We start from the raw sequence: 24,846 nt of genomic DNA, 5'->3' as shown, positions 1-24,846 counted from the left end.
AAATCTATTTTATTATCTTCTATACTTGGGATTTATGACACATGCAGAAACTTCATTGGACCGTTTGTATTTGTAAAATGTCTTCTCGGATCACTCCTCTCTTCTTGCTGACTCACAAACATTCAGAAACGGCATGGAGTGGCCTGTATGTTCACCTGTGTTCTTGTACTGTCTTTGCAGTCGAAATCAGCTGTCTGCCCTGCCTGCCTGCCTGTGTGGTCTGCCTCTCAAAGTCTTAATCGCAAGTAACAACAAACTTGGATCGCTGCCAGAAGAGATAGGTCAGCTCAAACAGTTGATGGAGTTGGTATGTTACTGATTTTTAAGATGCTGTTTTTTACTAATCCTAGTCTATCAAGGTAGTCAGAAAGACTTTTCGCTGCCATTGGACAGGGAGGCACCTATGTTGGGGGGGCGGTGTATGATAAAGACATTAAGTGGGGAGAGGAACAATCTTGGCCTTGCTGTGGCAGACACAGTTCCTGCGATTTACAGGTTTCCTGTATTTACACTTCCTGAAGTTCACAGGATTTACAGTTCCTGAAGTTTGCAGGTTATCATGTGGTAGTTAGATCATTTTTTTTTTCAGATTGCATATAAATTTGTGACAAATTATGGATAAACTGGCAAAATGATGTACAAATAAGTTAGTAGGCCATACTTTATGAATATAAATACTCGATTCAGAAAGAACGGAGTGCTCTGATCCTTGTAAGGGTTTTAGTAACCATTGCCCCAACTTGATGAAATCTAAAATGTGACCATATCCCCAGAGACGGAAAAAAAAAGAAAAAAAGAAAACTTTATGGGTGAAGATGGGTTTGTAAGTGTGCACCTGAGTCTATGGCCAATAACTTTTCTCTTGTGTGCCAACTTCAGTTAATTTCTTTGGGGCCACGTGGGACACTATGGTGATGACTTGTGAGGCCCAGATAGAGAGTGCTATGACCCCTTCATCATGTCTGCATGGGGAGTTGGCTGGGAAAGTGATAGCACCCATGTCATATTTGTATCAGCTTTGATTTTAGTATAGAAATGTGTTATTGCTGTATAAAGGCATTAAAGGTAAAGAAGGAGTGTATTCCTCAGGGCTTATGTGATAGTAGTATCTGAAACCCATTCCAACCAGCTCACACCAAAGTTGGAATTGGTTATGAAGATGCAGGGGTCTTCTCAAATAGCCAAGCCATCTTGAGAAAGAAGAACAAAACCGGAGGTATCATAATCCCAGATTTCAAGGTATGCCACAAAGTTGTGGTAATCAAAACAGTAGGGTACTGGCACAAAAATAGACACATAGATCAGTGGAAAAGGATAGACTGCCCAGAAATAAACCCATGCTTATATGGTCAGTTCATCTGTGACAAAGAAGGCAAGAATATACAATGAGGAAAAGACAGTCTTTTCAATTAATGGTATTAGGAAAACTGGACAGCTACATGTAAAAGAACAAAACTGGACCACTTTCTTAAACTATACACAAAAATAAACTCAAAATGGATTAAAGACATAAATGTGAGAACTGAAACTATGAAACCCCTAAAAGAAAACAGGCAGTACTCTCTTAGACATCAAATAGCCTTAGTGATGTATTTATGGATTATGTCTCCTTAGGTAAGGGAAAACAAAAGCAAAAATAAATTATTGAGGGGTGCCTGGGTAGCTCAGTTGGTTGAGTGACTGCCTTCGGCTCAGGTCACGATCCTGAAGTCCCAGGATCAAGTCCCACATCAAGCTCTCTGCTCAGGAGGGAGTCTGCTTCTCCCTCTAACTCTGCCCCATTTCATGCTCTCTCTCATTGTCTCTGTCTCAAATAAATAAATATTTTTAAAAAATTATTGAGTCTACACCAAAATAAAAAGCTTTTGCACAGCAAAGGAAACTATTAACAAAACAAAAAAGCAACCTAGTGAATGGGAGAATATATCTGCAACTGATTTATTCAATAAGGAGGTAATATCCAAAATATATAAAGAACCCGTACAACTCAACAACAGCAAAAAAAGAAATCTGAATAAAAAATGGGCAGAGGACCTGAATAGAAGTTTTTCCAAAGAAGACATATAGATGGCAAACAGACACATAGAAAGGTGCTCAATATCACTGATCATCAGGGAAATGCAAGTCAGAACCACAATAACACCTCATACCAGTCAGAATTGCTAGTATTAAAAAGACAAAAAATAACAAGTGTTGGCAAGGATGTGGAATAAAGGGAATCTTCCCACACTGTTGGGAATGTCAATTAATGCAGCCACTATGGAAAACAGTATGGAAATTCCTCAAAAAATTAAAAGTAGAATTACCATATGATCCGATAATTCCACTACTGAGTATTTACCCAAAGAATACAAAAACACTAATTTGAAAAAATACATGCATACCTATGTTGATTGCAGCATTATTTACAATAGCCAAGATATGGAAACAACCTGTGTCCATCGATAGATGAACATACAATGGCATATTACTCAGCCATAAAAAAGAATGAAATCTTGTCATTTGTGACAACACAGATGGACCTAGAGGGTATGAAATAAGTCAGAGAAAGACCAATACCATATGGTTTCACTTATATGTGGAATCTAAAAAAAAAAAAAAATCAAACAAAAACCAGAAACAGACTCACAAGTAACAGAGAACAACTGGCAGTTGCTGGAGGGGATGGGGGCAGGTGGATGAGTGAAATAGATGAATGGGATTAGGAAGTGCAAACTTCCAGGGGTGCCTGGGTGGCTCAGTCATTTAAGCATCTGCCTTCAGCTCAAGTCACGATCTCAGGGTCCTGGGATGGAGCCCCAAGTCGTGCTCCCTGCTCGTTAGGGGAGTCTGCTTCTCCCTCTCCCTCTGCTCCTGCCCCCCATGCTCTCTCTCTCGCTCTCTTTCTTTGTCTCAAATAATTAAGATTTTTAAAAATATTTAAAGAAAAGAAAAAAACTGCTAGTCATATACTTTTTTTTTTTTTTAAATAATACTTCTTTTAGGAGTCTCATAAACCACAAAATCCAGGTCTGCTAGAATTTGGATTAAGTCTTACAAACACAATATGAATCACAGGTTGGTTTTTTCCCACTTCCTGGGCTCCCACAGCTGGGTGGCTCATAGGTGAGGTCAGTCTGCTGGAACCTCTTTGCAGCTGGGACACGTTTCTGTCCCACCGCATCCTGGGCTTAAGCCGACAGCATGCCCTGCATCCGCTGTGCTGTGGGAGCTGCAGACCAGCTCCTCTGTGACGCCGTGGCCCGTGCGCTGAGCCTGGAGCCAGCCCCACACCAGAGCAGGGCTTTCCTTAGGTGCTCTCGTCAGCTGCTGGGCTCGCACCGCGGCTGGAACAGCACTGTCTCCCGCCTCGGGACACCCATGCTGAGGGGGTGGCTGTAAGGGACCCGTTGAGCTTTCCTTAGGCACCCTGTCCGGAGCCCAGCTCTAGCAAGGGCTGCCCTGCCTCTTCGTTACACTAACTGTTTAGTGTCGACTAACTACTAATTAGCACTGTCATCAACTGGCTCCGGTTTCTTTTCTCCACCAGCAATAACTGTTGAATCCTTGAATCCTAGAATGTTAGGGCCATGGGGGTTTTAAAAGCCATCTAGTCCAAGCTCTTGACATCTTATAAATGAAAAAGCCCAACAGAGAGACAGCGTGTGATGTACAGAAGGTCGGTGTGCTGTAGCTGACTTGTGGCCTGAGCTGAAGCACCCTCACCAGCACTGCTTGATGGGAAGATAATGCAAGCAGCAAATGTTCTCTTCTCTCCTCTCCCCTCCTCACCCCTCCTCTCCCCTCTCCTCCCCTCCCCTCGCCTCCCCTTCTCTATGCTATTCTTAATTCCAATGTAGTTGACATAGTGTTATATTAGTTTCAGGTGTACCATATAGTGATTCAGCACTTTGATATGTCACCCGGTACTTATTAGGACAAATGCAGTCCTTAATCCCCATCACATATTTCACCCATCCCCCCCACCCACCTCCCCTCTGGTAACCATCAGTTTGTTCTCTATAGCAAAGAGTCTGTTTCTTGGCTTGTTTCTCTCTCTCTCTTTTTCCTTTGCTCATTTGTTTTGTTTTTTAAATTCTGCAGAGTGAAGTCATGTGGTATTTGTCTTTCCCTGACTTATTTCACTTAGCATAACACTCTCTAGTTCCACTCATGTTTTTGAAAATGTCAAGATTCCATTCTTTTTTATGGCTGAATGATATTCCAGAGTGTGCGTGCGCGCGCACACGCTCACATCACATCTCCTTAAACCATTTATCAGTTGGGGCGCCTGGGTAGCAACAGTCGTTAGGTGTCTGCCTTCGGCTCAGGATGTGATCCCGGCGTTCCAGGATCGAGTCCCACATCGGGCTCCTTCGCTGGGAGCCTGCTTCTTCCTCTCCCACTCCCCCTGCTTGTGTTCCCTCTCTCGCTGGCTGTCTATCTCTGTCAAATAAATAAATAAATAAATAAATAAATCTTTTAAAAAAAATCATTAAAAAAACCATTTATCATGATGGACACTTCGGCTGCTTCCATAATTGGGCTATTGTAAATAATGCTGCTATAAACATCGGGGTGCATGTATCCCTTTGAACTAGTATTTTTATATCCTTTAGGTAAATACCCAGTAGTGTGATTGCTGGATCATAGGGTAGTTCACACTACCCAGTAGTGTGATTGCTGGATCATAGGGTAGTTCTATTTTATGCTGTTTTCCAGAGTGGCTGCACCAGTTTGCATCCCACTGAAAAAAGAACAGTGCACAAGGTTTCCTTTTTTTCCACATTCTCTCCAACATGGGTTGTTTCTTGTGTTTTTGATTTTAGCCATTCTGACAGGTGTGAGGTGATATCTCATTGTAGTTTTGATTTACATTTCCCTCATCATGAGTGATGTTGAGCATCTTTTCATGTGTCTGTAGGTCATCTGTTGGCCATCTTCTTTGGAGAGATCTCTGTTCATGTCTTCTGCCCATTTTTCAAATTGGATTATTTTTTTTTTAGGGTGTTGAGTTGCCTAAGTTCTTTACATATTTTGGATACTAACCCTTTATTGGATATATCATTTGCAAATATCTTCTCCCATTCAGTAGGTTGCCTTTTAGTTTTGTAGATTGTTTCCTTCACTGTGCAGAAGCTTTTTATTTTGATGTAGTACCAACAGTTTGTTTTTGCTTTCCCTTGCCTCAGGAGACCTATCTAGAAAAATGTTGATATGGCTCATGTCAGAGACCTTACTACCTGTGGTCTCTTTGAGGATTTTTATGGTTTCAGGTCTCACATTTAGGTATTTAACCCATTTTGAATTTTTGTGTATGGTGTCAGAAAGTGGTCCAGTTTCATTGTTTTGCATGTAACTGTCCAGTTTTCCCAACACCATTTGTTGAAGAGACTGTCTTTTTCCCATTGGATATTCTTATCTGCATTGTCAAAGACTAATTGACCATGGAATTGTGGATTTATTTCTGAGTTTTCTATTATGTTCCACTGATCTATATGTCTATTTTTGTGCCAGTGCCATACTGTTTTGATCACTACAGCTTTGTAATATAACTTGAAATCTGGAATTGTGATGCCTCCAGCTTTGTTTTGCTTTTTCAAAATTGCTTTGACAATTTTGGAGTCTTTTGTGGTTTCATATAACTTTAAGGATTGTTTGTTCTAGTTCTGTGAAAAATGCTGTTGGTATTTTGATAAGGATTGCATTAAATGTGTAGATTGCTTTGGGTGGTATAGACATTTTAACAATATTTGTTCTTTCAATCCTTGAGCATGGAATGTCTTTCCATTTCTTTGTGTCGTCTTCAGTTTGTCATCAGTGTTTTATAGTTTTTAGAGTACAGGTCTTTTTCCTCTTTGGTTAGGTTTATTTCTAGGTATCTTATTACTTTTGGTATAATTGTAAATGGGATTATTTTCTCAATTTTCTTTCTGCTGCTTCATTATTTGTGTATAGAAATGCAACAGATTTCTGCACATTGATTTTATATTCTGAGACTTTACTGAATTCATTTATCAGTTCTAGTAGTTTTTTGGTGGAGTTTTTAGGGTTTTCTATATAGAGTATCATGTCACCTACAAATAGTGATAGTTTTACTTCTTCCTTACCAATTTGGGTGCCTTTTACTTCTTTTTTGTTATCTCATTGCTGTCAGCAAATGTGATTTTAAATGCACTGGTAGCCATATTTTTAAAAAAAAAGCAAGTGAAGTTAATTTTAATAATTTTTTTATTTTATGCAGGATGGCCAAAATATTATTTCAGCATGTATGCAATATATAATTAATGAGATATTTTATATTTTTTTCATATCAAGTCTTTGAAGTCCAGCATATATTTTATACGGACAGCATCTCATAGGTTGGACCAGCCACATTTCTCGTGCTCAGTAGCCACGTGTGGGTGGGGCAGCTCTGCAGCCTGTGTTCTTTAACTGTGTGAACAGGCATGGTCTTTGTGAAAAGCATTTATTTCTGACGCTGGTGAATATTTAATTGATTGCCATTATTTAACCACAAGGGGTGACTGGCCTTGCCTAAGGTCACAGACTAAAAAAAGATTAGTTTCCATCCGTTCTTACTTATCTTTCATCTCTTTTTTTCTTAAAATAGTAGCGCTACTGTAGGTAACCATGTCCGATGATTTTCAGCTATCAGTTGGAAAGCAATTCCCCGGAGAGCCTGAAGTGATTCTAGACTTGCTTGGGAGGCTTTTGTTTTATAGTTACATGGTAACCACCTTGTTAAAAAATTTGGGAGCCACCTCCTTCCTGCCCCCAAGCGTTCAGAGTACCTGAAGCCAATTAAGTGCTGATAAAATCACTACGCTTATCAGGTTCTGAGCAGTGTTTAGCTATTTTGGAAGAAATATTTTTAAATATCACGTTAGACTCAAAGAGTATCCTAGATGGAGTTGTAAACCCTCTTCTCTTCCAAGTGTGAGTATTCCACAGTCATCATTGGCTTGAAAAACAAGAACAAAAGCACTGTAGCTGTCTGCAAGAAAGGAGGAGTCCTCTCTAATTTTTAAGAAGAACTAAAGTTGGAAAATACCATCTTACCATCTTCAGTATACTGCGGTTATCTGAAAATAAAACAAAAAGCATTGCCATGCAGTAATTGGATCGTCCAGCCATTTGAGATTGTGCAGAGAACAAAGGAACGCAAGTGTTGCTCCTTCCATGGAGAAGCCATTAAGAAGCACCTATCGAGATGTCCTTTTTTGAATCCACGGGAAGCCAGGATAGTGTTCTATGTTGTTTAAGGTGCAAAAGAATTTAAGGAATCCTAGCTCTGTGCAGCTGGCCCCTCCAGGGTCATTTCTGATGGGAAAGATCTAGAACTTCCTGACTTCCTTGGCTACTATGAATTACTTCTGTCCCTCCAGTACTCTCAGAGGTGTAGCTGTAATCTGGATATATGTTGCTTTGTAAGTCTTTGTATCTGGCTGTTCTTTCTGTAAGAGAAAGAGAAAAAGCCCTGGCGTTTACTGAACACCTGCTGTATGCCTGGCACTCTGCTAGGTACATGACATGGATTATTGCATATAATCTTGACAGTAACTCAGCAAGGTAGATATATTATCTACATTCTGTAGACAAATTTGAATTTCAGAATTACTTATCCAAAGCCATGGGGCTATGGAGTGGTGGAGCTGGGGTGAAAACCAGTTCTGTGTGATGACAGCACCACACAGCTCTGCTTGTTGTGTCTTCCTCTAGATGACGTGTCACATGATGGGGAGAATGTTTTGTTTGTTGTTTGTTTGTTGAGTTCCTGGTTCCCCTTGCAGTGGTTTTCCCCTTAAAGTTGGGGCAGAGCATGAACAGCCGAAAGTGAATCAATCAGAGAATGAATGTTACAAAAATAGGGTCAGTGTCTGTCTGGAAGTTTCCTCACGGAGATCTACAGCCAGTCAGGGAAGATCAGTAGAATATTCCGGTATTGACTAACCCTTATTTTACTCATTAAAACCACATTAACATTTGGAGACATGGTTCCTTTACTGTCAAACCATGCCTGAAGGAAGAGGCATGTTGAATATTTGGTAAGAGGTGCCATATGAATGGCCTATGTTACGATTCCCAGACAGCTGTGAAGACAGCACACCAAGTTAGAGCACAATGAAGGTGAGTTTCCTCATGGTTCCCTGTGCATGCTGATATACTGGGGTCCAGAGATGCTCTAGTACTTGCGTGGTTTCTTTCAATTTGTCTTTCCCCACCTCAGGAAGTGAAAATTGTGGCTCCCAGCTCTTACCTCCGTATAAGAGAATGCAGTATCCCTGATCCAGAAACCTGCTCTTACCACCAATAAGCTCACAGAGCCTGACGCAAGTAATAACTGATAGAAAGGGGCATTTCCTGGCTCTGACTAGGCATCTGATTTTTTATTCTCTTTTCATGAAATGTTTGTTTGTGTGGGGAGTTTGAATTCAAGGATTGATTACAGACACAGGGGGTACTGGCCTGCTTCTGAGAAAAATCCCGTCTTCAGTTTCATCCATAACATTCCAACCTTGTAGCTAGGTGTAGGAGAGACATAAATTCATGTGTCTTCCATAATCATTTTTCCATTTGTAGTCTCTGGAGATGCCTCCTAACGTCTCTAGTTTCTGTGGGACAGTTGGAAATCCATGGCTTGTTTAAGGTCCATTTTGTTGAAGAGCTTTGAGTTGGGACAGATGTTTGTGAGTGTGTGCAAGGGTGTGAAGTAGAGTTTTATACTGGAAGGAGACATCCGGTAAATGTCGGGAGGTGGTAATTTATCATACCCGTAGTTGCTTGGAAAAGTCTTGAGTTTAAATGAGCATACCGATCTTTCAAAAAAAAAAAAATTCCGACTACAGGCATTGAGGTTTCTGATTGCTAAGAAAACAAAATTGACATGATTCCTAAGTGGGTTAAGTATCTGTCTTTCAAAATCTCTTCATTATTTCTATTGTGATAAATGGATTTTCCTAATATCGCAAGAAAATTTAAATTTCTTAATTTTGCCACTTCTCTTTGCATAGGCACAGAGAGGTTAAGACATTTACCTAAAGTTACACAGTGAGTCATACAACAGACATCCCCCCCCAAAAAAGAGCATGATCCCCATGATGGGAATTAATAGCTTAAATTTCCTGTCAGAATGTTTGCATTTCCTTCAGTTAAATGAAGAGCTATATTTAATATAAAAATACGACTTCAGCAATTGTATAACACACTAGGTTTTTGAAAACCTGAGAGTCAGAGCAAGGTAGCTCATGAGAATACCACATGCATTTCCATAGTGTGGCCCAGTCTCACTGGGCATCTTCCCGAACCAAGATCATCTTGACACAGTATGCAGTAGTTGTGTTGGTTTTCATTAGAGGTTACGCCTTTAAAAACAGTTTTTTTCTTTTTTTTATATTATTTTCTGAAAGTGAACATTACCTAGCTTAATAATCCCTGAATTAATCTAATGTTTTAAATCCTTGTCATTTTTGCATCCTGAAGGTAAATTAACAACTAGCACTTAATAACAAGAATCTATTAGTCTCCAATGTGCATTTAACACTTCTAGAGAGTTCCTTTATTGCCTGGAAGGGCTGGCATGAAATGACTCCAAAGTTTTCCCTTTGGTTTCTTAAAAACATGTTGATTAAACCAGTGGGAGAAAAAGTATATTTTAAGTCATAGTTAAAATTCCCTATTTTGTTTTTTATCTCAATGACTAAATTAGATTGGCTGGTCCACAAAAACTTACGATGAGTATTTATGTTAATATTTAATAATTAGATTCACTTCTGTATAAAAAAGAATAGAATTAGTAAATATTTATGACATGTTTATGATGATTTCTTTTTGGCCTGCCTGTACATTTGCACTATTGTAACAGTAAATATATGGTAATTCAATTCACTGAAGCTTATAATAATTATTTTCTAAGATATAGCTTAGGGGCTAATAGATAATTCAGAAGGGATTCATTTGACTATTGTAAGAAGCAACTGAATCTGGAATTCATAGCTTGGCAAATTCTCACTAAATGCTGAAGTGTGAATCATTGATGTTATTTATTTATTAAATTTATTTTCCTAAACGTTATCTTTTCAAAATGAACTCAAATTTAAAAAACCATACCTTAGGCTAAATGTGGACGGACATGTTCTAGAGAAACAGACCATTCTAGGAATATTGCTTTTTCATGTTCTAAACTGAAACATCTTACCCAAAGCATTTAGACTATTATCCTCTCTTTCCTCCTCCTCGTTCCCCAGCTAATGAAGACATGGGGTTTTTTATTTTTCTGATGAAATTCATAGCTCTTTAAAATTTATCAAGGTTCCATAACTGGGAGGCCATGGAGTTTTGCATAGTTTCTACAATATTGATTATACAATAGTGAAAAGTTGTTACCTTGCTTTCATGCTAAATCTGCCTGGGCATTTTCCTCTCCTTATTTTGGCAGGACAGGAAATAACTGACAGCAGAGTACTATTAAAATAATTTCACCTTCACTATACACACTTCAAAATGTGAATGGACAATTGGACTTTGTGTTTCTAATTGTCTACAGATGTCCTATCCTGTAGGTCAGAAGGAAAAACTATTTATCATTATTTTTTTTTTAAGTGTAAATTGGGTAACTGCTTTCCTTACTGGTAAATAGGCATTTAAATATAGCTGAAGGGGGTTGATTTTCCTTGATAAAACCATTATGTTAGAAATATAAGTCAGAAAAAAATTACCTTATATTTAGGGAACCTTTCCGGCTAAACAGAGGGTAATCAACAAAATGCAAGGTGAATATAGTACACCCAAAAAAATAGGATAAGACTGAATTGAGACTTTGTGCTCTGAATAAGCTGCCTAAATATAGCTGTTATCTCTGTTTTCCTCTCTCCCCTCCTTTTCTTAAAAAGAACGATTTTGCGGGGCGGGTGGGGTGCTTGCGTGGCTCAGTTGGTTGAGTGTCCACTCTTGGTTTAGGCTCGGGTGTGGTCTCCCAGTCTTGGGATCGAGCCCGTGTCAGGCTGCATGCTCAACAGGGAGTCTGCTTGGGACTCTCTCTCCCTCTGCCCCCCCCCGAGATAAATAATAAAATAAAATAAAATAATGATTTTTTAAAGAATTCTGTCCTTGAAACTTCTGAAAGTTGTCAGTTTCGTATCAAAAAACTGATTCCCATAAACTGAACAAAGGGTCCTTCTCGTGCAGTCACTCACAGACTTATAAAAACTTAACTATAGATGTCGGTAACATAACTTCTCTCCAGATATGGAAAATTCCCGTAATTTCTTCCCCCACGACCCCCTCCCTCCCGCCAACCATCACCAGTCTGACTGTGCCTGTCTGTGAGTCCAATAGAATGCTTTAATCTCCTGTATTTCTAGGGCTTACTATACACCCTTTATGTGAGGGCTCTTCTTAAAAGAGAATGGAATGGTGCCTCTTGCATATTTGTGATGTGGTTGAGGTGAAGAAAGATAAAGATTTCACTGAAAGGATTTGGTAGTTGATATCTGTGACTGATCAGATGCCACAGTACTGGGGAAGAGGTAGCATTTCACTTTTTCCTTCTCATATATGGAAGTAGATGCAGAAAGGCAGAATTATTTACTGACTCAGTGAGGGGCTCAAAGTGCCTGAACAAATCTCTGGACCTTTTAATTCAATAATTACTTCCTTCAGCTTTTATTTCTCTGCAGATGTACTGGTGGGTTTTTGTTTTTAAACTAGGGATCTTTTTCGTGGAATTTTATGTGACTTTTCAGGACCAAGAGGGGTACATCAACAGCCAGCCTGGGGGTGAGGCTCTTGAACGCCCAGTGTTGTGAGCCTGTCACACGCCAGCTCACCCCAGTCGGATGTGGAGCAGAGAGCCGAACCACGGCTCGTTGCGCTGTGTAGACTCAGCCTGTGCAGAGGGCTCCTTTATTCCCTTTAGCACGAGCGGTTTTATTCCTTCACCAGGTGATACTCATTTAGCAGCCTCGTGACCTTGCCAGATGGGCGGGTCACCTGAGGATTTTTAGATGAGAAGAGATCAGAGGGCAGTGATCCCCTGCGTTCTGCACAGTCCTGCTCTTACACGGAGCCCTGGGGTTGCTGGGGGTGGGTCAAGGGTCAGTTCTCCTCATCTGAGTGAGTGTGAAACTGCTTTGCTGCCTGGTAAAGGGGCAGTTTTTGCAGGTTCAGAAGTGATGTGGGGAATTAAAAGGCTCAATCTCGTTGAGATCAAACCTAGCCCAAGTATATCTGTGGTTCTGCCATTTCAAGCAGGACCTGCCGAGGATTGGGGTGTAAGTTGGAGCATCCTGGGGTTCCAGCCATGAGGCAGAAGGAGAGTATCAACATAAATGGACTTCAGAAATGTCATCCAATATGTATTGTTCCCTTGCTTTATACCTGGCATTCTGCTCGGCAGCAGGAAGATGGAGCAAATAAGACCCGGTTTTCTTCCATCTAGGAGCTCACAGGCTCATAAGAGAAGGCAAATGTGTGAGCATNTAAAGGCTCAATCTTGTTGAGATCAAACCTAGCCCAAGTATATCTGTGGTTCTGCCATTTCAAGCAGGACCTGCCGAGGATTGGAGTGTAAGTTGGAGCATCCTGGGGTTCCAGCCATGAGGCAGAAGGAGAGTATCAACATAAATGGACTTCAGAAATTTCATCCAATATGTATTGTTCCCTTGCTTTATACCTGGCATTCTGCTCGGCAGCAGGAAGATGGAGCAAATAAGACCCGGTTATCTTCCATCTAGGAGCTCACAGGCTCATAAGAGAAGGCAAATGTGTGAGCATATGAATATTGTAATAGATTATGCACAGGACCACAGAGGAAAAAAGAGGTCATTCTCCCTGGGTGTTAGTTCAGAGGGGGATAGTGGGGGAAACCTCCACAAAGGTTTCAGAGCAGAGCAAGCCTTGAATTAAATGTTGGTCAGACAAAAGGACAACATTGGGGACAGGGAGGAGCCTGAACAGATATGGGACCGTGAAACACCATGGCACATGCTGGCGACCACAATCAGTAATGACATGGCTTGAGGGCGCAAGGGAGGGCTTTCAGAGAGATGGTTCTGGAGAAACAGCCCTGAACCGTAGCTGCTGGGCCCTGCCGCAGAGTCGGGGACTTTACCCCCATGGCTTTCCCTGGAGCTCTTGCAAATGCCTAAGCTGCAAAACATAGTGAAACGCACAGTCTGGCAGCTCTGTGAAAGATAGATCTGGGGAGACCAATGTAAGGAACCAGTCAAGGAGACCATCGTAGTGTCTCATGAGACAGAATGCTGCTCTGGACTGGAGAGTAGCTGGGGTGGGGGGCGAGGGCAGAGCAGAGCTTCCAGAGAAGGAGGAAGAGTGGGATGGGGGGAGAGAATAATACGATTATAAATGTCATAGCTTTTGTTTTGCATGTGTCGAGAGGTGGTTCCAATCAACGATTAATGGGATATTAGTGTTTCCGTGCAAAAGAAGACATCATCCATATGCCTCACAGTCTTGATTGTACAGTGTACTTAAAGGTGTTTAGGTCCACAAAGTTCCCAGCCTTCCAGTAAGAACTCCATCTTACATAAATAGTACACCCAAAAGATGCATTAATAGTCATGGTTTCTCACAGTAAACTGTGAGTGTTTGGTAAGCAGGATGTGTAACCTTCTATTTCAAGACACTGGGCTAGTGGCTTAACAGTGGGCGGGCATTCGTTCCAAGTGTTAACTGCCTTGGACACCTGATGTAACCTCCCTGAGCCTTGTTCTTCTGACTGTAAATAGTAAACTGTGAATACTGCCTCATGGGTTCGTCGTGAGAATTAAATGAGATTGAAGCACATGAACACAGCAGGCGAGAGGCCCTCAAAGTAGCCCCCAATGTTCCAAACATCCTTCCTTCCTTTTTTTTTCTTCTCAGGGGATGTTCAAAATGGTGCACTTTCTTTTTCTTCTCTGTGCTAATAAGCCTTACTTGGCCAGGGATGTACAGACCAAGATAAAACTGTACTTGAGTGGTTGTCCTCATATTTAAATTCCTTAAGGAGATTTTACAAGAGATGCTTGATTTCCTGGAAAAGGGTGTTGATCATTTCTGCCTTTGCTTTTGATGCAGGACGTCAGCTGCAACGAGATCACAGCCTTGCCCCAGCAGATAGGTCAGTTGAAATCTCTACGGGAACTGAATGTCAGAAGAAATTACCTTAAAGTTTTACCACAAGGTAAAAAAGAATAAAACAGGAGACGTTTATTCTTTGTTTGTTTGTTACATATATGAAGAAGGTAGTTTGTGTAGTCATGTTTGTGTATGTCTAATGATGTTAATTATTAATTATTATATGAATTTCACATGCAGATAACAGAAAAGTTAATATTCAACGTCTAATTTTCGTCAAGGAGTACAGCAGTGCAGTCATTCCCCCATATAAGGTTCTGTGTGTGTGTGTGTGTGTGTGTGAGTTCGCTTAGGCTCACGTAATAAAGTATTACAGATTGAGTGGCTTAAACACCAGAAATTTATTTTCTCACAATTCTGGAGGCAGGAAGTCTAAGATCAAGGTGTTTTCTGAGGCTTCTGTCCTCGGCTTACAGACGGCTACCTTCTCCCTGTGTCCTCACATCATCCTTCTCCTGTGTCTCTGTCCTGATCTTCTCTTCTTATAAGGACACCAGTCCTATTAGGTTAGGGCCCACTCAAATGACCTCATTAAAGGACTTATCTCCAGATGCAGTCACATTCTGAGATACTGGGAGTTAGGACTCCAACATAGGAAATTTGGGGACACATGATTCAGCTCATAACAGGAGGCAGGCAACCTGAGTTGTTTTTGGTATGGATGTGTGGTGTTCTGGAACATCGAGCCAACACTTTAGGCAATGTCCTTGGTCTTGTAGACCCAGCTGTTAGAATTTCTGGCTTTGGGTATCTGGTCACCCTGGTTGGGAACCACCCCCTGTGTCTAGTATCTTTGCTTTAGGTGAGGGTGCTACCCCTGCTAAAGTTGCAGTTGGACTAATGTCACTGGTAGTTTTGGTGAGTCTCCCGAAGGCCAGAAGCAAGGATCCTGCACTGAAACTGGTTGTCCCCTCAGACATCCCTGCCCGGGAGCCAGCTCAGGAAAACCCTTCCCTGCACCTGCGGGCTTCTACAGTATGTCGCTCTGATACATCGTCTTGGAGTTCAAATAAAAAGATACATTTCTTCAGAAAGTGGGCACCATTAAGAACCTTGACAAGCAGCTTTGTAGATGGGGGTGGATCTGAATTTCCTATTTTGGGATTCTTGTTCAGATTTGAATCAGAATGAGTTGATGAGCAGAATATTGAATGCTTTCCCAGAAAGGTCCTCTGGTTTTCAAAGATTGCACTGGTTTCCATCAGTTTCGTTTAGGGCCGCTAGGCATACTGGGTTTCAAATATATATTTAAACCTATACCTCAAAGCGAAAGCATGTATTTGGAAACAAACACGAAAGCATTCGGTTAATCTGACACCAATGCAGCTAGTTGAGAGCTGCCCGATTTTTATTATTCTGTTCCTGCATCTTGATCTTTGGCTTGAAGGCAGGCAGATGAAGCTCACGGAAGGGAAGGAACTTCGTAAAATGCAGTGTGTTTTATAGATGACAGTTTGAGTATGTACCTGCCATCCGTCACCTTTCTTGCACTGACCAGCAGTTGAAAGAAGTAGAATTAGAAACTCTCTCGGCACAAGGATATGTTACTTTATTAACTGGGATAACTTGGTATGAAAACATTGATTTTTCATTCCATCATTGGCTAATCCATTTTGAATGGATGAAATTGTTTTTCTTGGTTTGAGCAAGTGCAAAGGGGAAACACCCTTACTAACAGCACATTTCTAAGCATTTAACCTTTTGTGGCATTAAAGAAAACTGGCCTCTAAATGTAGCTCTCATGCTAATCATCGAAAAATCATTACAGAACATCAAACGCTCATTTTCCAAAGAAAAATATAAGTCATTTCACAGTTGCCTATAATAGTTTAGAAACGTGTAAACAGTGTGTCTGCACAACCAGTTTTTCTTTCTCTCAGCACTCCCTACGCTCTTGCCTTAAGAGAATTGCTTTCCTTTGAAAAGATCAGTTACACATTTCTATCCTTTTCATAATTGTGTTTTCTCAGGTTTAATATTTTAAAAAATATTCAAAGCTAAAACTTCAGTTTACTGGAAAAATCTTTTTTTTTAATAGCTTCCTGAATATCAAGTTTCTTTTTTGCTTCACTCTGGAGAACTCTATTAACAAAAGAGCATTGATAGTGCTTTCAGGCAGTGAATTTAAAGACTTTCCATATTTACTTGTTTTTCCTCTGTGAGTACCCCTCCCCATGTGCTTTCAATCTGAGGAGGGAAAACAAGTCTGTGGCCTAATTACCCATATCAATTTTGTGGTGGTTTTACTACAAATACTGCAACGGAGAGACCATATTTTGTTTTTTCTAGGACCAGAATGGACAGAGTTAAGATTAAAGGAGCCAGTCATTGACCTTCTTTGCAACAGAAGATTCCTTGGAATTTTTTTTTCTACCTCCCTTTTTTTGCCCTGTTTTGACCATTTCTGGGCTGGAGTTATCATCACCCCCCATTTTCTTGTTGTGAAACTGTCAGGCTCTCTTTTCCTAAACTAAGATGGTAATTGTGTTCCAAACTGCAATTAACGGGGATAGTCATTATAAAAACCATCCTTACTTTATTTACCTTATTTAAGTTGCCTCTCCTCCCCTTACTGCTACGGCTGCCAGGAGCTTAGCCCTCAGTCTTGCTTCAAAGTCTTCATTTTCAGCAGCAAAGACTTGCTGAAGATCCAGGCTCCAGTTAAATTTTGTCACTAATTTGCCAACCTAAGTTAAATGAGTAAAATTAACAGTCTCAGAGATGTATTAATATCACTAAGAGTTACTGCAAGGAGATATTCCTCTCGTATATAAATCCCTCTAAGCCTTAGTCCTGTTTTAGAAATAAACTACGAAGTGAAAGGGATCTTACTTTCCCTTTTCCTTTGATTTTCTTGATTCCGTGCTGTCTCCCAGGTTCCCCTCCTGCCTCCCTCCACCTTCTGCTGCTCACAGAGCCCTTATCAAGGGCAACCTCCAGGATGAGTTGGATGTGAAGCCAATCACGTACCCTGCTGTTGGGGGTGGGGGGGGGCTGGGTTCCGGCAGTCAGTTACTCAGGGCAGTTGACGCAGAGCTGAGCTTGGGACCTGCTGAGCTGGATGTTCTTCTGCCTCTCTTCTAGCACTTGAGTCCCCGGGACTCTTTTTTTAAATCCCAAGTAATTCACTAAGGCATGAAACAAGGAAAGTCCCTCACACACCCAGAGGCCCAGAGCCAGGTGAATAGAAGAGATACCGGTTGCTAACAGCATCTTTGTGGAACTTGAAGTGGCATAGCTGAGTCAAGTGAAAACCCCAGGGCATACTAGGGGGAGAGGGAGAATTGTGTTAGTTCTCACTGCAGGTCACTTTATACAGTGCCTGGCTCCACTTTGGAACTCCTTGCGTCTTTGAAAGCACTGTGTTTCACCCCTTACCAAGTCCTGTAATAAACGTGGTGAGGCCCCTTGCGACATGAACCCGCCCGAGTGTCTCACGCAGAGATCTTAGCGGTTTGCCCCGTGTCACTCTACATGTCTGGTGTTGCCCAGCCTCTTTGCTCTATGGAATATATTTGACTTCGTTCCTTGCAGCTGCCAATGTCGGTTGGAATGCTTGAAATTACTGAGTGTTTACTATGCCACTGGGTGGGGATTTTAAGCTAAATATAACGTTCTGTCTTGTTTGTGGAGCTACAGAAGACGTTTTAAAAGCAGTAGAATTGAGCCTCATCAAATCAGGATTACAGGGTCCACTGCAAGTTCTGAATTAGATAGCATTTAGTTTTTAAAGTGGAATTAAAAAACCATGAACATGTTTCTTGTAACTAGTTCTGAGATTATGCCAGCCCAGATACGTTGACTAGATAAGAATATTTTATGATTAGCACATTGTTCATAAGCTCACAATTAAAGTTAAAACATAAACATGTCTTATGTGGTATGGTTTATGTGATTGTTTTGCTGGAAGAAAGGCCTTTCTAAACAATAGATAATGTAAATGTCAAGTGTGTTTCTAGCTCTTATCGGAACTCACAACAATTTAAAATTACTGCACTCCCAATGGAAGATTTTCCCCTCCCCTTTAGTGAAATATTTTTATACGCATACCACGTATTCCTGATGCATAACTTGTTTTGATTATGCTAACTGCTATTTTTCCTGGTAAACAGAGAATTAGTTTTTGAATATTTAGCCATTTAATCTTGTTGCTTTCTGAATTTGTTCTTTCTTTTTCTTTTTTTTTCCTTGTTCTTCAGAACTAGTAGATCTTCCCTTGGTAAAGTTTGACTTTTCCTGCAATAAAGTGCTCGTGATTCCCATTTGTTTTAGAGAGATGAAACAGCTACAAGTATTACTGCTCGAGAACAACCCTTTGCAGTCTCCTCCAGCGCAGGTGAGGGATGGCAGCAAAGCTGTTTCACCGCGGCATATGCTATCAGTAGTGCGTGGCAGCTCTCAGCACAGCGGGGCCTTTGATAGTCTGCTGAATTCATACTGTTTTAGATATGATCACAGTCTCTGAAAGATGAAACCTTGGGTGAATCTGATGACAGTACGTTGTCTTCTGCTACATCAAGTCCATTTACCAGCATTCGACTCACTGTCCTGGTCGCTGCAGTCCTGGGATTGTATGTTTGATTAGGTTAGCAGTTGTACACACATTGGAAACTCCTTCATGGAGTGTACAGTTTATCAAAGGAGTAATATATTCCTTGCTTTCATGTGCGCTGAGAAATGGAGTTCAAACATTTTCACATATGATTGTGGTTATTTAGAGATAAGTTCCAAGTTCAGCTGTCAAACTGTGTACGAACAAGACGAATGCTTCCAGAATTAGAATGTTACCATGTCAGGTATCCGACTTCTATGCTTTCTTACACTATGTAGACTTAGACACATTTCTGTTGGGATGGTTTTCTATTCAAAGTAGAATTTGGAAGGAATGATTGCCTAAATTTTTATATGTTTTGGAGAGGTCAAATTTGGTGTGTATTGTTGAAGTGTTACTTAAAATGAAAATGCAAAAATTAAAATATACAGAGTCAAATGTCTAGTTGTTTTGCCATTGAAAAACAAATATGTATTATTATTTTCTCCATAGGTTTGCACAAAGGGCAAAGTGCACATATTCAAGTATCTGAGCATACAAGCATGTCAGATTAAGACAACCGACTCCCTTTATCTCCACACGATGGAGAGGCCACATTTACACCAGCACGTGGAAGACAGGTGAGTGTGACTGCAGTCACTCAAAGCCCCTGTTTAGAATTTGCTTAGGCCAAGGCGCTCCAGGTATGTAACTCCAAAAATCCCTTTGCCTCACTTAACCAGTGCAGATTTATAACTCAAGTGTTCCAGCATTTTGGAATAAGAGAGAGAAAATTGGTAGTGCTGTTGATAACCTTTCGGCATCTTGCAAATCTTATCTTCCCTGTTCTAATCAATAATCAGTCTTTCCTGAGTACTCTGTGTGTGTGTGTGTGTGTGTGTGTGTGTGTGTGTGTGTGTGTATATGTTATAACATATATGTATGTTATATGCATGTGTATATATATCCTTATAAATGCAATCTATAATATAAATATAGGTATTTTTTACTTACCAGTTAAAACAACTGTATCAAGCTCAGGCATGTCTTTTTAATTATTAATTTTAATCTGCCTCCAGAACATTGTTCAGAAAGACTGTGGGTTTTGTTTTTTATTGTCTTTTAAAAATGCAACGTGCATAGTTTTTGCCATTTCCTGTTTGGAACAGAAGTGTTTCACATGCCCTTGGCCTTTTTGTGGCATGAATTGGGCCTTGAATTTTCAAAGAACAAAATTCCCACACTGAACACATGTACAGAAACACAGATTGTTTTGAGAGGTCTTCACTGCAAAGACCTTTGCTTAACTTTTTACTGAAAAACATGGTGACTTAAAATCTCAGCCTACCCTAGTGATACCTTTATATAGTGCTTAAAATATGTATTCATTATTTTATTTTTATAAGCATCACATTTGTTGAATCACTGGATAAAAGCTTCAGAATTATTGAGAATAACCACATAAGAGGTAAAAGCCTCTTATAAGAGAGAAAAGCCATTAGGCAATTTTTGCTTTCTTAGACACTAGAATCCATAAGATAAGAAAATTGTTAACTGTTTCAAAGAACAGGCTACTTGGTTAGAGTATGAATTTATGAAACCCTGAACACAAAGAATTTATCTTGTCCTCTATTTAGAAAGACTATCTGATTATTAGGCCCTGTCTCAACCTCCTTTAATATTGGGCTGATTTGTTGCCTTATGGTAATAATGAGATTTGTATAACAAAGTCATTATCTGAATACAAATTGATGTATCTTACTGTGAACTTTGTGATTTCAATTTTTCTAAATGGATTCCATACTGATGGCATCTATCCCAGCAAGAAGGATTCTGATTCCGGCGTTGGAAGTGATAATGGAGATAAGCGTTTATCTGCCACAGAGGTAAAGTTTGTGATTAGATTTTTTTCTTTCTGTGCTAGATACATCTGCCTGCATTCCTGAACTCTGTGGTGAAGGGAGTTAATGCATCTGTGTGAGAATGTGTGATTATGTGTGTGCAGGCAATTTGAAATCCTCCAAGTGTTATTTAAATAGGAGCTGTTGTTTTTTCTCCATCTTTAATATTTTGTAAAAGTCTCAAAAGTAGAGTCCCTATCCCCTTCCCCTCCCACCACGCTCCTCACATTACCTACAATATTCTTGAATGCTTTGTAAATATTATGAAATGACTAAGAGTGATGTGCAGGTATCCATGAGGCCTTTTTATAAATGTGTTTGTTTCTAAGTGACAGAATAATTTAGGAAAAAAGTTACTTGCATGCATAAATGTTAAGGAGTCAAATGTACATTGCATTTTAGCAGTTTACCCATAGGAAATGCAATTTCGAGGAGCCATAATTTTTATAGCAATATTTGTTTTCCTGAAACTCTTCGATTGTGTTCTTTTCAGACACTTGGATAAAAGTTGAGTTACTTGTAAGCTAGGAGGCCTCCCACACTTGAGCTTCCTGAAGTGGTTATAAATTGCTCATATAGTGTATTTATCTCACTTGTAGTTAGATTCCCCCAAACCTTTCACTAATATACCATTAAATGGGGTTCCTTGAGCACGGGAGCTAGGAGGGGTAGCTGGGGTAGGGGGTGAATGTATCATCAGGTCTTCCCCTCTGAGGAAATTAATTGAATTTTTGTAATTATTGAGTTTTGAAACATTATACTACTCTTTGAAGATGTAATTAATAAGTCAATTGCCCCATTTAAGGAGTTCACATTTATGCTGTGTGTGACTCCAAGAAAAATGCCTTTTCCCTGTTCTCTTCAGGTCTTCGAGGGTTAATATGTAGCTAAGATATTTGCATTTATTTCCTACGAAATGCTTTATAAAGCAATGTATTAAAAAGTTAGGATACCTTACAATCTTTCTAATACGGAACATTTCAAAAGGAGTTTGTAGGCAGAAAAAAAAGGCCAATTTCAGTAAAAGAAAATTACTCTCATGGAACCACATGAATAGTCTACTGTAGCTCCCTGGGGGAGAAAATACTCAACACATTGCTTTATAAGTTGTATTTAATTCAGCCCCCTTAGCTTTATTAAAACTCATAAGTCCCCTGAAATGTCCCATTGTTTCAGAAATTACTCACCCTGAGCTTATTTTCTATGAAATTAAAACAGACTCTGCTTTATCCTTTATCTGTTTTTTAAGGATAATTAAGTTCATTAATAAAACATCACACAAAGAACTGCATTATCCTTTTGTTCTCACTTAATACAAGTAGGATGCTAATATCATCCTAAAAGGAGGCCAAGGGTTTATTCCTTCCCTTTTAACTAGATGCATATCTTTGGAATTTTGCTAAGTTTTTAAGATGGGAGGGGGCTGGAAGGAAGGACTACAGGAAGGGTTATATTCAACAGAATGAGTGCATGAATCTTCTTTTGGCCGTTTTTCTCTCACATTGTAGCCTCGTTACCTGAGAACACCTCCAAGCAATTTGTTTTTCAGAAGGAAAAGGGCTCTGAATTATCCAATGTAGCTTTCTTTTATTTATTTATTTATTTATTTTTAAATAATAATATTTTTTTTATTATATTACGTTAGTCACCATACAGTACATCCCTAGTTTTTGATGTAAAGTTCCGTGGTTCCTTACTTGCGTATAACACCCAGTGTAGCTTTCTATTTTCACTTTGTTTGGCAAATACGTTACCATCTATGGTCAGTTTCTCTCGCTCCCCACTTGTACTTCATTGTGGCATTCAGAAAGCACATATCATTCCCTTTCTTTGGCTGTTGTCGTTGTCTGATTGATTTATCATTCGTCTCTAAGAAGTTTAAAACATATTTTTGTCAAGATAAACATGCAAAAAAAATTGGCGGCTGAATGAGTGTCTGTTGAATGGATGAAATGCACGCTTGTTTCGCGCCAGTTTCTAAACAATTTGTGCACGTGTCCAAAAGTAAGTGAACAGTGTACTCTGAAAGTCGCGGCTTCAGGGATTAGGAGCAGCCCACGATTCCCTGAAGTGTGTTCTGTGAAGGTTCATGATCCCTGTGATTTGGAAAGCTTTTCACTAAATAGCAACACGAAAATGGAGACATAGGAAAATAAATGAGGCTTCATATTTCGTTCATGACGGAATCATAGATTATCTGAATAAGCTTTATCAGCGAGTGTGGAAAACAAGCCCCCCAGAGACAGCTCACTTTGATTACCAACTTGAAGCCTTATTCTGAAAATTGTGCAGAACACATGTCCTTTTTTTTTTATTTTAATGTTTTTTTATTATATTGTTAGTCACCATACAGTACATCCCTGGTTTCTGATGTAAAGTTCAATGATTCATTAGTTGCGTATAACACCCAGTGCACCATGCAATACGTGCCCTTCTTACTACCCATCACCCGTCTATCCCATTCCCCCACTCCCCTCCCCTCTGAAGCCCTCAGTTTGTTTCTCATAGTCCATAGTCTCTCATGCTTCATTCCTTTTAAGCACTACAGCTGTTCAGCACTTCCCTATATTTGATGCAGCCCAAATGCCTATATATTCCTCAGTCTCACGCAGGGAAATAAACCGAAGCTTAATGTTGCACGTAAGATGCACTGTGAATACATGAGATATTGTCACAGATATTGCCTGGTTTTTGTGATCCAGCCCATGAAATCTTAATGTAGTTTTGGGAAATCGGTGCTGTCGTCAGGTCTCCAAGTACCGTTGCTGCGACAAGGGTGGATTAGTCTTAGGGCTAGCGTGATAGTATATTTGGTTACTCCTTTTTTCGTCCGGTGTAACTGACAAAATTTCATCTCAGAACATACTTTCAGAGAAACATTTGAGTCTTAGCTCAGTGAACTTTAACAAAGAGATCCCACCCACCTTGCCTGCTGCCAGTGCAAGAAACAGAGCTTTACCAGCACCCCAGAAAGCCGACTCCGGCATCCACCCTCCATGCCAAGAGTAGTCACTATCTTCAGATACCACGGGTTAGTTTTGCTGGTTTTTGAACTTATGTAAGTGGAATTGTTCTTTGTATCTGGTTTCTTTTACTCAATATGATGTTTTTGAGAATAACAGTATTTTTCTCAATCACATAGCATTCTCTTAATCTACATTGATAATGCTTGTCCCTTGAATGAAGCCGTGTATTGTTTCTTTTTAGCCTTCTGATGAAGACACTGTTAGCCTCAATGTGCCAATGTCAAACATCATGGAAGAAGAACAGATCATCAAGGAGGACTCATGCCATCGCCTTAGCCCAGTTAAAGGTGTGAGAATGAAAGATAGGGAGAAAGTGCTTGTTTTTAAGTTTCAAATAAATGCTTTGTTTACAATCTACACAAATAGGGTCATGGTAATAGCTAAAGTTCATTTGATAATTTCCTGTGCACCAGGCTCTGTGCTTATCCATGAAGGTGATCTCATTTAAAGTTCAAAACTCTGAAGTGGATATTCTAATCATCTCCATTTGATAGGTGAGGAAACCAAGGCTCAGAGAGTTTAAGTAACTTGCCAGTGATCACACAGCTTAGTAAGTAGTAGAGTGGTTCTCATTTCGAAGATTTATGTAACAGTCTTCAAATCCATCCTTGGAAGCAAATATTGATGTATAGATGTGTTAAACAACACCAGTTGTTATAGCACATAAAATCCCAAATCCATTGGCTTAACACAGTCCAGATCAAGTCTGCGTGGGAGTGCGTGATTGACAGGCAATTCCCCTCCAAGCAATGATCAAAGACTCAAGCTGCTTTCATACTGTGACTCCACCATCTTTAACACAAGATTTCCAAAGTTTCCAAGTCCTGTTGAGGGCAGAAGTAGGCCGAGCACGGAGGTTTGCTCACAGGAGGTTTTTAACGGACTGGGCCTAGGAGTGCCCATCACCTACAAGGTAGGCTTGGATTCATGGCTACATCTAACCACCTGTGAAGGTGGGAAATGTATTTGAGATGTGTGCCCAGGAATCCACGTGACTTTGGACAAGACAGTTGACCTTAATTCTCTCACATATAAGTGAGGTGATTAGATAAGGTAATATGTAAGGTCTTCAGTGGCTCTAAAATTCTGTGGTTCTCTAACAATCACCAAGTGATCACTAGGTACCTTATGTCCTATGTACCTTGAAAATCCTAGCAATGCATTTCATATCTTGGTGAGAAGCCCTTATTTGATTACATTAGGGCAGTATTTTTTTTTCGCTGCTCCTGTTTTTTCAGTGACTTTTAAAGAAAATACTAAAAGTTAGTGT

General features: G+C 40.0%; 1 protein-coding gene across 3 annotated transcripts in view; it reads left to right on the top strand.

The window, feature by feature from the left end:
• Positions 1 to 24,846, top strand: part of LRCH1 (leucine rich repeats and calponin homology domain containing 1) — a 191,069-nt gene that overhangs the window by 113,489 nt on the left and 52,734 nt on the right. For all 3 annotated transcript variants that reach the window (XM_019794939.2, XM_034665182.1, XM_019794940.2), the window contains exons 3-8: positions 181 to 307; positions 14,059 to 14,164; positions 18,318 to 18,454; positions 19,163 to 19,290; positions 20,472 to 20,535; positions 23,758 to 23,863. In XM_019794939.2, coding sequence (XP_019650498.2) covers positions 181 to 307; positions 14,059 to 14,164; positions 18,318 to 18,454; positions 19,163 to 19,290; positions 20,472 to 20,535; positions 23,758 to 23,863 — 668 coding nt within the window. The remainder of the gene's footprint in view (positions 1 to 180; positions 308 to 14,058; positions 14,165 to 18,317; positions 18,455 to 19,162; positions 19,291 to 20,471; positions 20,536 to 23,757; positions 23,864 to 24,846) is intronic.

The sequence above is a fragment of the Ailuropoda melanoleuca genome, chromosome 7 (assembly GCF_002007445.2).
Source record: "Ailuropoda melanoleuca isolate Jingjing chromosome 7, ASM200744v2, whole genome shotgun sequence".
NCBI lineage: Eukaryota > Metazoa > Chordata > Mammalia > Carnivora > Ursidae > Ailuropoda > Ailuropoda melanoleuca.
The sequence above is the reverse complement of the archived record's forward strand: the minus strand, read 5'-3'. Positions and strand labels throughout refer to the sequence as shown.